Source organism: Gekko japonicus, unplaced genomic scaffold, assembly GCF_001447785.1.
Source record: "Gekko japonicus isolate JY-2015 unplaced genomic scaffold, Gekko_japonicus_V1.1 scaffold637, whole genome shotgun sequence".
NCBI classification, from domain to species: domain Eukaryota; kingdom Metazoa; phylum Chordata; class Lepidosauria; order Squamata; family Gekkonidae; genus Gekko; species Gekko japonicus.
In genome coordinates this window covers 405,335-417,560 of record NW_015172573.1, presented here as the reverse complement: position 1 = coordinate 417,560, position 12,226 = coordinate 405,335, and the positions used below count along the sequence as shown (strand labels likewise).

At 49.7% G+C, this 12,226-nt stretch overlaps 1 protein-coding gene across 1 annotated transcript in view; it reads right to left on the bottom strand.

Moving 5' to 3' along the window:
- Positions 1-1,825: 1,825 nt before the first annotated feature.
- Positions 1,826-12,226, bottom strand: part of LOC107118975 (nuclear receptor subfamily 1 group D member 1-like) — a 41,945-nt gene continuing 31,544 nt past the window's right edge. The window contains exons 4-8 of the mRNA XM_015421387.1: positions 10,877-11,021; positions 8,590-9,107; positions 5,843-6,028; positions 4,036-4,246; positions 1,826-2,961 (exon numbers count right to left, since the gene is read on the bottom strand). Coding sequence (XP_015276873.1) covers positions 2,765-2,961; positions 4,036-4,246; positions 5,843-6,028; positions 8,590-9,107; positions 10,877-11,021 — 1,257 coding nt within the window. The 3' untranslated portion in view covers positions 1,826-2,764. The remainder of the gene's footprint in view (positions 2,962-4,035; positions 4,247-5,842; positions 6,029-8,589; positions 9,108-10,876; positions 11,022-12,226) is intronic.

Here is a 12,226-nt window from a genome sequence, read left to right as displayed (position 1 = left end):
TATATGCAATCCCTGTGCCTGTAGAAAAAAGCAAGAGTCCAGCAGCACCTTAAAGACTAACGAAATACGTGGCGGGGTATGAGCTTTCGTGAGTCACTCCTGCTGTATCTAAAGAAGTGAGCAGTGACTCACAAAAGCTCCTACCCTGCCACATATTTCGTTAGTCTTTAAGGTGCTACTGGACTCTTGCTCTTTTCTGCCGCTACAGACAGGCTAACACGGCTGCCCATCTTGATCTAGCTCCCTATGCCTGTACGTGTACCACAGTTAGGGTTGCCAGTCCTCAATGGCAATTGGCAGGAGCTGCCGAAATTGGTGGCACTCGACGTGGCAATGGCACTTCCCAGACGTGACACCGCCATGTCACGTGATGCTCTAGGAATTCCCCTGATCTCTTTGGTCCTGGGGTGGGGGAATTCCTAGAGCATCGCGTGACAGATCAGTGTCACTCCCAAGTCCGGAAGTGATGTTGTTAGCACTATTTCCCCCCCTGCTCTCCAGTGAGCCCTGGTGGAGGGGACAGGGGAGCCCTGGTAGCCTACCAATAGCGGGTAAATGGCACCCCTAACTATGTCCCAAACGTGGGGCTGGATTCCACGACTCCCTTCTGCTACGTTTTCCTTCAAGGGAAAAAAGACGTCCTCCAATGGAGAATGAGTTTTCCTGATGGAGAAAAGCTTTTCTTTCCTTTTAGAAAGGAAACCTCTTCTCTGCTGGAAGACACTGGTCGGCCACCGTCGTTTGTAATTTGGGCCTCGGAAACCCAGAAGCAGAACTCCCAGAGATCAGTGGGTAGAGCTTCAAGGCCTGGCGCAGCTCGCCAAGTCTTCCAGGCTAGCAGACGTGGAATAGACTGTGCAGATTTAATTACATCTTTGTTTCATTTGCATAACTCATTCGGGTCACAGATTTTTGCATTTCTTGGCACAGAACCTGGTTCTTTTTTAAGTGCAGAGTAGACATAATCACAAATATGGGGCATGAGGGAAGCTAGAACCAGAGATTCCAGGTTCGATCCCCCCCCCCCCCCCAGGTTTGCTGATGATTCAGAAGGAGTGATCAGCCAGAAATCCAGGGTTATTCTATCCTCGACTCTAAAACAGAGAGGCGGGGTCCAGTGGAACAAAAGCACTTTAGAGACAGCACAGGATTCGGGGATTCTGTGCCTCTCCAGAACATCTGCATCCCACTCTTCTGCCTCCGAGGAGCCTATCCTGTAATGGGCGTGAAACCTAGTGATTAGCATAGGACAGGGTTCCCAATCTATTAGGACCTGTGGGCATAACTGGCATTTTCAGAAGGGGGTGGTAAGTGCAGCTACAAAAACAGCTTCCTCAAGAGGTGAACCCAGCCTCCCGGTGGTTTCCTCAGGAAATGGAACCACGTCTCCTAGGAAGAAGGAAAGCCTATGCTTCCCCCATCCTCTTGGATCCTACAGTGGAGAAACCCCTTTCATTTGAATGAGGGCAACCAATAACAAGCCCTGCCTTATCATGGCCCCACCCACTTTTTGAAAAACTCAACAGCCACCAAGGGAACCACTGGCAGGCACCTGGTGCCCGTGGGCACCACGTTGGGGAACCCTGGCATAGGAGGCTGCGCACTGGAATTCGGGGAGGGAGTACTACTGGGGGGGGGGGGGAGGAGAAGCACCATTGCCCAGAGGGAACCAACAAGGTTGGACAGAAAGGTACTTAGGAGTGTTTGCTTTGCTTCACTTAGCCCGTTCCTCCCCAAGGCTTCGCTAACCTTCCCTTGTCCTTCTCAACCTTACTTGGCAGGGAAGGGATTCCTGGCTTATCGAAACCCATCTTCTTCTCCCACCCCCCCCCCCCCCCAACAGAACCATCCAACTTGTGCTCGCCTTCCGTTTGAACCGCCTTTCAGAGAAACCAGCCCCAAACCTCATCAGGCATCATCACGGCCATCTTGAGTGCAATTCCGTCTATGTACTGATGGAAGCTCCTTTTGTGGTTTTTGAGACATTTTACAAAATATACATTATAGAGGTTACCCACATCAGACAAGACAAAAATAAAAAAAAGACGACGACTGTGGCCCCGCCCACTTGCTCGGGGGAGGAGTGGTAGAAACTGGCTAGTTTGCGTAGTTCTACTTTAGCTCTGAAGATACGTTACCCGGTGAAATCTGCAGTACATACTGAACATCTTTAAGACAGTACAGCACCTAGCCCCACCCCCATACATGCTACTTCTTCTCCAGGGAACAGAGTCAAAAGAAGTCTAGAACTTGGGGCTATGGTAGCATGCAGATTAAGGAAGGGAACGAAGGGCTTTCATCTCCCGAGAGCTACCAACAGTTACTATTATGTACAACAGTCTCATTGTCTTTATATACAGAACAGAACCTCAAGACAATATCATATAGGGGGGAGGAGGATGTATATAGAAAACACACATGTAGGAACAAAACGGTACAACGCATGTCCGGTTCATTTGCTGGATCTCCTCAAGCAAAGAAATGATCTTCAATCCACACAGGGCCCCGGGGAGCGCTGTCCGGGCGACGCGCTCTTCCTCCTGCATCGGATCTCCACACCGGGGAGGGATCTGCTGTAGCAGATCCCAGCTGTGATGGACAACGGGCTCCCCGCCCTCGCCGGATCCCTTCTGCTCCTCTTCCGCCATCGCCTTCTTTCAAAGAGCAAAATTTAGTCCAATCTTGTTTTGATTCGGTTGATAACGCCGCTCTTCTTCCCTCCCGCATTTCCTAGGGCTTAAGAGGCTGACTGGGTCTAGCGGGCTTACGGGTTGATCCGGAAGGCAAGGAGTTTCTCCGAATGCTGGTTGTTGAGGGTCCTCAGGTCAGGGAGACGGAGGAGCAGCTTGGGGAAGGGCGTGGAGTCGTCCGGATGCTTTTTGGTTACCAGAGTTCTCAAGGCCCGTATTAAAGTCTCTTGGAGGATTTCAACTGCATCCACATCAGAAATGCCAGAGCGATCTACGGACCAGAAGAAAGATGTTAAATTGACAGAAATAGGAAAGGTGTGGACAATGAAGCAGCTTCCTGGGAGTTTTTCCCCAGAGAAAAATATTTTGGAGGAAACTGAAATAGCTACACTTGACTGGTAGTGTCAGACTGCAGAGACCCAATCTTGGCTTCTTCTTTTTTTTACGTTTACTTATTATCACATTTCTATCCCCTCTTTAGCAGAAATGTTCAAGGCAGATTACAATTGAAACCTGCCCTAAAACAGGCAAAAGCTATTCAGCCTGAGAAAATGGAAACAAAATAAAACCAGGGAAATACGAGCTGTCAGAACTAGGGGGACAGACCCCCGATAATTACTTCAGATGTTCCACCTCAGTTTATTCATTTGTACGGCGCCCCAAGGCAGCTTACATCACACTCCTGCCTTCCATTTTATCCTCACAACAACTTGGTGAGGTAGGTTAGGCTGAGAGAGTGTGCCGGGCTCAAGGTCACCCAACGACTGTCCATGATACAAGTGGGGACTCCAACCCGGTGTCCCAGATACCAGTCCGACACTCTGTTGCTGCTTTCCCGGCCGCATAAACGACAGCTTTAAAGGAGAGAGAGGTGAAACGGGAAGGCTGCGGCAGCCAGGACGTACCTCAACCGCCAGGGACTCCGAAAGCCAGAGGGAAGGGTCAGCAACTTCGGCTTGTTTTGTCTTGAAGACAAGAAGCGGATTGGTGGTTGTATTCATTTATTTAATTCATTCATGCCCTGCCTTCCTCCCCAGTGGGGAACCCTTACGTCCTCCTCCTCCTTTCCTCTGTTTTATCATCACAACAACCCTGTGAGGTAGGACAGGCTGAGAGAGTGTAATTGGTCTCAGGGCAAGAGTGGGGATTCGAACCCGGGTATCCCAGATACTAGTCCGACACTCTTAACCACCGCACCACACTGGCTCTCTAAACTGCAAGGCTGCCCCTGGGTCAGCTACATCTACTCCCACTGGCTAGCGGGGGTTCCCGGATTTGATTTCTAACAGGGAACGCCATTAATAAAAGGCACTGAAACGGGCAGGATGACAGGGACCACGCCTACCTGCTGAGACAAGCACCACAGCCATGAAGAGAGCCATTTCCTGGGCATCCAAGCCGAGCGAGCTGAGTTTCTCACTGAACTCAAACATGGCGTCCAGCAGGGACCCCATGCCCATGGTGCGTAGGCTGCAGAGAGAGTAGGTCTCCCCGCTCAGGAAGGTCACCACTTTCTCCTTGGGGTTGAACAGGGAGGAGAAGCGCACCATCAGCACCTGGGAAGGGAGAAGAGGCAGAGAAAGGGTGAGAGGCGGCCAGTGGAAACAAACGGTGGCGCCATTTTAACAAATCGCTGGCCACTGAAGAGGAGCCTTCCGTAGCGAAGGAAACACCCCCTTCCCTCACAACAAGCTGCTCAATGTATCCTGTTCTCAGGGGCAGAAGTACCACTGGGATCTTCCAAAAAAGGGAACACGGGCCTGGTAGTGGTAGGGATTCAGGCCCCTCCTCTGGGCCCCTGGGGAGGGGCTGTGGCTCAGTGGAAGAGCCTCTGCTTTGCACACAGAAAGCCCGGGTTCAGTCCCCAGCACCTCCAGTTAAAAGGACCAGGGCCAGGCAGTAGATGGTATGAAAGACTTCTACCGGAGACCCTGGAGAGCTGCTAACAGTCTGAGTGGACAATACTGTCCTTGATGGATCAAGAGCCTGATTCAGTATAAGGCAGCTTCAATGTGTGTTCAGCTACCATCTCTGTTAGATGGGCGATGCCTGAGTTTCCCATTTGGGGGCAAGGACGCCAGGCCTTCAAAGAAATCAGGAAGGTTTGGCTTTGCCTCTCTTTAGGACACCTTCATGAAAGAAGCTGTGTTTGTTCAGCTTCCCCCTGCTGCTGAAACTAGTATAGGCAGAAGATCGTGATTTGAGTCAGGGCTTGCCAGCCTTTTGCAGGAGAGGTGCTTAACTAGGGTCTTCTATCCCGCAAGAAGAATGTGGGATTCGCTGCCAGAGGATGTAGAAACGGCCACAGGAATAAACAGCTTGAAAAGGGGATTAGATAAGATTCATGGAGGATAAGGCTACCAGTGGCCACTAGCCATGGTGACAGGGGGAACCTCCACATTCAGAGGCAGTCAACCTCTGAATCCCAGAGCCAGGAGGCCAACATCAGGGGAAGATCTCAGCATCTTTGCCCTGTTGTTGGCCCTCAAGAGGAACTGGCTGGCCACTGTGTGAGACAGGATATTAGACCAGATGGACCATTTGTCTGATCCAGCAGGGCTCTTCCTATGTTCTTGTGTTCTTAAGAAAGTGAAGGTGCTTCTAGAATCTGCAATAGCTTAGCATGCTTGCCCTTCAAGTTATTCTCACTTTAATGCACATTTTTGTTTAAAGGGGTGGGGGGATGAAGTCTCTAGCGTTTGTGAAGGAAAGCTGGATCTTCGACGTGGTCTCTGTGCTTCACACCCATGGGATCTAGCGCGCACGCGCTGGATCGATCAGTACTGTAGCAAGCTCTTTTAACGGATTTTCCCAAGGGACTGGGCGCGAAAATCCGTTAAAAGAGCTTGCTACAGCACCGATCGATCCAGCGCGTGCGCACTAGATCCCATGGGTGTGAATGCACAGATGACCACTCGAAGATCATCAGTTACAGGTAAGCAACCTGTTTTTCTTCAAAGTGGTGTTTTTTGCTACCCTCGCTGGGAACCCCACCCCCTTGCCTATTCCCAACGGTTTCTCTTTGGAAAAATTTAATCTTTGACCACAAGGGGGGGGGAAACCAATATGCAAGTTAGCTTGATCTCCACAAGTTACAGTCAGAAAGCCCTCCGCCTCGTCAGCAGAACATGCAGCAAGGATGACTGACTGACCTGGAAGGTGCCGGCTTTGAGCAGCATCACTTGGTCCTGCTGGCAGAGCGACTGGAAGCCCGGGATGCTCTTGGCAAACTCTACCACCTCCTTGACGGCTGGCGTGAAGCACTGCGAAAACTCCTCCCACACCTGCTGGCTGCTCTTGCCGTTGCTGCAGTAGGGGATGGCGTTCAGAGGGCATGCCTGCACGGAACAGGGATATGAACGAGGAAGGTTTAGGTCTGCGTTAGCCCAGCTTCTAGGCAAAATCCAAACTCTTCTAGCAGGCAAACCTGGACCATTTGTTTACTTGCTTTTTTTTATCGAAAAGTATTTTCCCCTCCTAGTGCTGCAACAGCAGGCTCTCGGGGCATGTGACATAATCCAAATGAAACCTCTGTTATATTTACAACCGCAACGTCTGCCAGAACCTAAACATGGCCTCGCCACACAAAGTGTTTCAGAATCTCTCTTACTCTTGGAAGCTCTCATTGAGTCAATGCAGAAAATGAAACCTAAAAGATTTACTTATAAGTATTTGATGTCGATTGATAAATTGGATATGTGAAATCTCGGAAATGAACGGAATAAAGCGCTAGAGAGGACTGTTTTGCCAAAGCAGTGCAATATGGCCCTAAATCTTATGGCTCTTGTTTCTAAGCTGTGACTTATTCTGCAAACATTATAGCTCAAGATGGGTAACCATTTTAGTCTGTCTGTAGCAGTAGAAAACAGCAGGAGTCCAGTAGCACCTTAGAGACTAACAAAATTTGTGGCAGGGGATAAACGTTCGTGAGTCACTGCTCATGTCTTCAGTTCCCTTCTTCAGCTCACACCCTGCCACAGATTTTGTTAGTCTTAAAGGTGCTACAGGACTCTTGCTTTTTTCTACTGCAAAAAAATTATGTTTAGGATATCCTGGATAGCCTTTTTAGTAAAGGATGAAGTCAAGTGTCTAATGGCTGGTGCTGTAACTTACAAGACGCATCGCTTAAACATGAGCTTAGGGCCTGTCCAGTTATTCAGTCTTTCTTTGAGTGAGTAATTACTCATATCAATTTTGTATTAGGGTATTAATCGATCTTTGAGGATGCTTATATACTTTTAAACTATTTCCCTGTCTCCTGGAGACTAACTGATGTTCAATGAAAATGGACCCTCCGTGACCTTACTGTTGCTAAAAGACTTACAACACTGGAGAGATCAATGTCCAGCTTATCAACATTTGAACATATGGCCTATAGATGGTACGGTAATTATACATGGACTGATTTTTAGATATTTGGAAGGCCTTTTATAGACACTTATCTGTAGACTTCACTTGCTACCACTGTTGTTATATCTTGTTTAAAATATTTTTTTTTTCTGTTTGGGGTAAAATAAATTTAAAAAATTAAAGATCCAAATTAAACCTTGCAATTTAAACTGCCCAGATTTAGGAGAGTAATTTCTTTAAAAAAAAAAAGAGAGAGAGGTTCCAAGCCACAAATGGCCTGGAAGCCGCACCCTTGACAATGTTAAGGGTACAGACAATGGTTATCTAGCAGATGAGGGATAAATACTTTGTGTATGCTCAGAGACACTCTCACAATTATTCATTATCAGGCACCTCAGCAAACGGCCTGCCACTCAGACAAGTTACTGGGTCCTGGTTCAAATTAAACCCCATCATGACTGCAGTAAGGGTTCAACGATTCATATATTTCCTGGATACAACCAATCATGCCATGGTTTCAGACTGACATTGTCACTAATCTCATGTGACTAAAGTTAGGTAGACCAGAGCCCTGTTTATATCTCAAGGCAGATTCTGCACCGTACGTTCAACTGTCTGGTTTAAAAGGTAGTTCCGTCATCCTCAGCAGTTCCCCAGTATTCTCTGAGGGAAGCCATGACAAAGTGGTATAAAACCAGTGTAAACCTCAGCTGTGGTAAACACGCCCAGTTGGAGGGGTTTTTCGAAAGCCGCTCCGGCCCAATACGCAGTTCCCATTTCTTTCTAAATGTTTGTATTTATTAAAGTACTAATATCCCTCCTTTCAGTACGAAATAAGGCAGCTGCGTTATGAACCTTGTGGGGCTCTCGAAAAGCCTTGCAATTTTTCACACATACACCACATACCACCTGGATAGCCCAGGCTAGCCTGATCTTGTCAGATCTCTGAAGCTAAGCAGGGTCGGCCCTGGCTAGTATTTGCATGGGAGACCACCAAGGAAGTCCGGGTTCATAACGCAGAGCCAGGCAACAGCAAACCGCCTCTGAACGTCTCTTGCCTTGAAAACCCCTCACCAGGGTCACCACATATGTCAGCTGTGACTTGATGGCAAAAAAGAGCTGCTGTACCTACAATGAACAGCAGGGGGAGCTCAAAGCTTTGCAAACGTTTCATAAGGGCTCTCTCCTGCAGCAGAGCTGGGCCCCGTTTCCTGATGTGGGGGACTTCCTCAACAGCAGCCTAATTGGGGGGGTCTGGTTTTTAACGACATCATGTCCATTTTCAGGCTGCTTACCCCTTCAATCACCCACATCGACGGAGATTCCCTAGGAATTCACAAGCAGGGCAAGATGGAGAAAGAGGGTCATCTCCTTCTTCTGGCCCAAGAGGAATCGGACATGCTCTTTCTGAACGTGGAGGATCAATGAACAACCCTGGCTTACAGCCATGAATGCCTTTCTAAATCCCGGGGGGGGGGAGAAATAGCCTAAATGTAAACAGCTGTCCCTGTGTCCCATAGTGACAAATTCCCCCCCACCAGGTACTTACGATGCCTCTGCTGGTTGTCCCCCGCCAAGGGCAGCCCCTCTGGGCATTTGTCTCCGGGTAGCCATACTCAAAGGCTGGGTAACGGCCGGTGTTGTGCAGATAGCCAGCCTGCTGGGCCTGGAAGATCTCGTTGCCAAAGCTGTGGGGACTATTGTCCACGTAACCGGGCGATTCCTGAGGGCCGTAGCTGGACAAGCGCAAGGTGGCCGACTCGTACTGCCCGTAGCCGTAGGAGTTGTTCAGCTGCTGGTCGTTGTAGTTGGTCAAGGGGCAGGCCTCGGCCCCCGGAGTTCCTCCGCGCTTGCCCAGGCGGTCTTGGCCGCTCACAAAGATATCGTGGTAAGCCCTCGAGATGGCGTTGATGGCTTCCTCTTCCTGGACGTTCGGGCTGGGCGGGGCCTCTGCCTCAGGACTCAGGCCGACGTCCATGGGGGCTTCGTTCAGGCTGTTCATGTAGCTCTGCATCTCGTCGAGGAGACGCTGCTTCTCCCGCTTCGGGATGCGCCCAAAGCGCACGGCTGCAGAAGGAAACGAAACGGTGGTGGTGGGGGAACGTGAGTGCCGCAGAGAAGGACTCCAGGGAGCAACCAGTGAGGAGGAGCAGCAGCTAGAATGACTTTCCCCACACACCCTAGGAGTGTGTGATGGGGAGAAGGAGCACCGCCCCAAATTCTCCCTTTCACTATTGCACTGGATCTAGCAGCCCCACGGAGAGAAAACATGCTGGGCGGAGAGAACAGCCACATGACCTTTCAGCGTCACTTGTGACCACCGAAGGTTTGGACTGGCAGTGGTCAGATCGGGTACACTGCATCATAAGACACGTGCCCCCCAGAGAGCCGTGCTGATGATTTTGCATCTTGGGGTTGATGCCGATGGCTCGTTTTGACATAACTCTGCCCGAAGTAGAAAGGCCTGGCTGCAGAATCCAAGGAGCCACTGGAACAGCCAAAATTAGAAACCCGTTTCTCAAGCTTCTGGGTAAATCCATCATGTACTCAGAAGAGAAGCTGTGGCCATTAATCAAAGGATATCTCGCTTGCTCCCTGGGTGCTAGTGGCTCCCCCTCCCCCTCCGTTGCTCTGGAAATCCTGGCTCCGAAGCATAAATCAGACCAAGGTTCCCATTTATCAGCCCGGGATTTGCTGACATTCTGCCCTGTGAGAGAGCAGCAGTGGCAGCAGTTATAGTCAAAAGTTTCTGCCTTAAAGGGGTGATTTGGGCTGTACCCAATAACAGCGCACGGCGGCACCAGAGTCTAGCTCCTTCTTGCCTTCCCCCCACACCCATTTCCCAGTTATTTAAGGGAGAGGCAACTAGGGTTGCCATTTTTTTACAGGGAGCATTCTTTACATCAGATGCAAGTAAAGCAAACTGCGCTACCCACGGAACAAAGCGAAAACATGCATTTGTTCCCTCCAAGCTGAGTTAGTGTGAGCCAGCTCACAGTTTTGTAGCCTCTGGCTCACGCATTTTTGCCTTAGCTCAGGAAGGATGGCTCCAGAGCAAACTAATTGATGCAGTAGCCAAATCGCTCGCTCACAACTTTAATGCCAGTAGCTCACAAAGTAGAATTTTTGCTCTCAAGACCCCACAGCTTAGAGGGAGCACTGGCGTGGAGTGTCACTCAGTTAACTCCAGTGCATTTCCCTAGAGCCACTGGGGCTCCTACATGAATTTGTAGCTCCAGTCTATCGATCCAAGGCTTGCTTCCATACAAGGCACAAAAATGTGCCCCAGCGAGGGAATGGGCTGGAACAGGATCCATGTGCCCCGTTCCTGCACTGCTTGCTCTGCAGTGGTCACGCCCCCCACTCCTCCCTGTTGCATCTGCACATTTTTCATGGGAACCCCCTCAAAGTGCACCCCCGTTTAAAAGCCTTTAAAGCCGCCCATTTCTTTTCCCCAGCTGTGCTGTAATGCTATAGCATTTGGTAACACTATAGCACAGCTTGACGGAAAAATTTAAAAACTAGGGGAGGCAGGACTTAGCTCTGCATCCGTTCCCCTGGGTGGCTCCGGGGAGCATCCATCTTGGACGCTCCACCTGCAGGCACCCTATAGATGCCCCCCTTATTTCAGAGAACATGAGGTTTCTATTTTCTCTGGAGTAAAGGGGAAAACGAGGAGAGTCAGATAGGATGTGTCCCTATCAGGCACAATGTCACCTAGATGTTTCCCCTTGCGGTGGGGGCTTTCCGGTACCCGTGCTGGAGGAAAATCTTAGTGCGGCATTTACTATGGCTGCCTCACCATCCTCTGTCTCTGGCCCTGGGCAGGTACTCACCATCTCTTGACATGCCCACCGCCAGACACTTCTTGAAACGGCAGTGCTGGCAGCGGTTGCGATTCATCCGCATGATCATGCAGTTTTCGTTCTTCACGCACATCTTGTAGTTGATGTTCTGCTGGATGCTCCGGCGGAAGAACCCCTGGTGGGCAGAAGCAGGGAGGGACTGAGTCAGTGGGCGACAGCCTAGGAAGCTGCAATAGTACATTTCAGTTTCTGTCTTGAGAGTTGCCAAAGCCTTAAGCCAAGGAGAAAGCCATATTCCTCCGGCCCGGAAGCCCAGCTCCCCTCTAGATCAACGGAGGCCCAAATTGTGGATATTCAATACTGGTTAAGAATGGCACTCTGCCATGTGCTCAGATGACCAGCAAAGTAATCAAGAGTTGTTGCAGCCCCACCTGGCTTTGCTGCTAAAGCGAGGCAGAATACTGGGAACATGGCTTTTCTATATGCACAGCCAGGGTGTTCACACATGAAGCTGTCTTATGTTGACTCAGACCATCGGTTTATCAAGGTCAGTATTGCCTGGGCCTATCAGGGCCCTGTGGAGTCTTATGCAATGCTGCAGGGGCCGCAAGGCAGAGATGTTTGGTTGAGCACAGTGACCGCATACATCATGGCTGGCATCCCCCCTGGATCCCTGTCCCTTGCGGAGTTTAGCCCTGATTGTGGTTGTATGGCTTCTACTGCTTTTAATCTGTACGTCGCCTAGAGCTCCATAGTCGTGGGCATTAGGCGATTTATAAAAAAAATTAATTAATTAATTAATTAATTATAATACTCAGACTGGCAGCACTTCTCCAAGGTCCCTGGCTGAGGTCTTTCACCTCACCTACTGCCTGACCCTTTCAACTGGAGGTGCCGGGGATCGAACCTGGGACCTTCCGCATGCCAAGCGGATGCTCTCCCACTGAGCCACGACCACTCCCACACGGAATCTATATACCAATCTCATTTTCATCACACTCTTCCGCAAAGGCAATCTGGGCAGTGTACACAGTTCTCCCCCTGCCCTGTTTTACCATCACAACAACCCTGTGAGGTAGGTCAGGTTGAGAGCAACTGACCCAAAGTCACGCAGCAAGATTCCATTATAGAGTGGAGATCTGAACCTGAGTCTCCCGGATCCTCAGCTAACGCTCTAACCACTGCACCATGCTGGCTGCCTTTGAGTGTACTGCTGAGAGTTTCTTTCTTTCTTTCAATGGTTATTTGAGCATTCGTAGCCCACTCTTTTTAGCAGAAAGGGACATAAGGCAACTGTTGCATGTCTCTAGTCCTGGAGCTGTGAGCACATACCCTTTAATTTCTTTTTCTTTTTTTTAATTATTATAATTATTTTGTTTT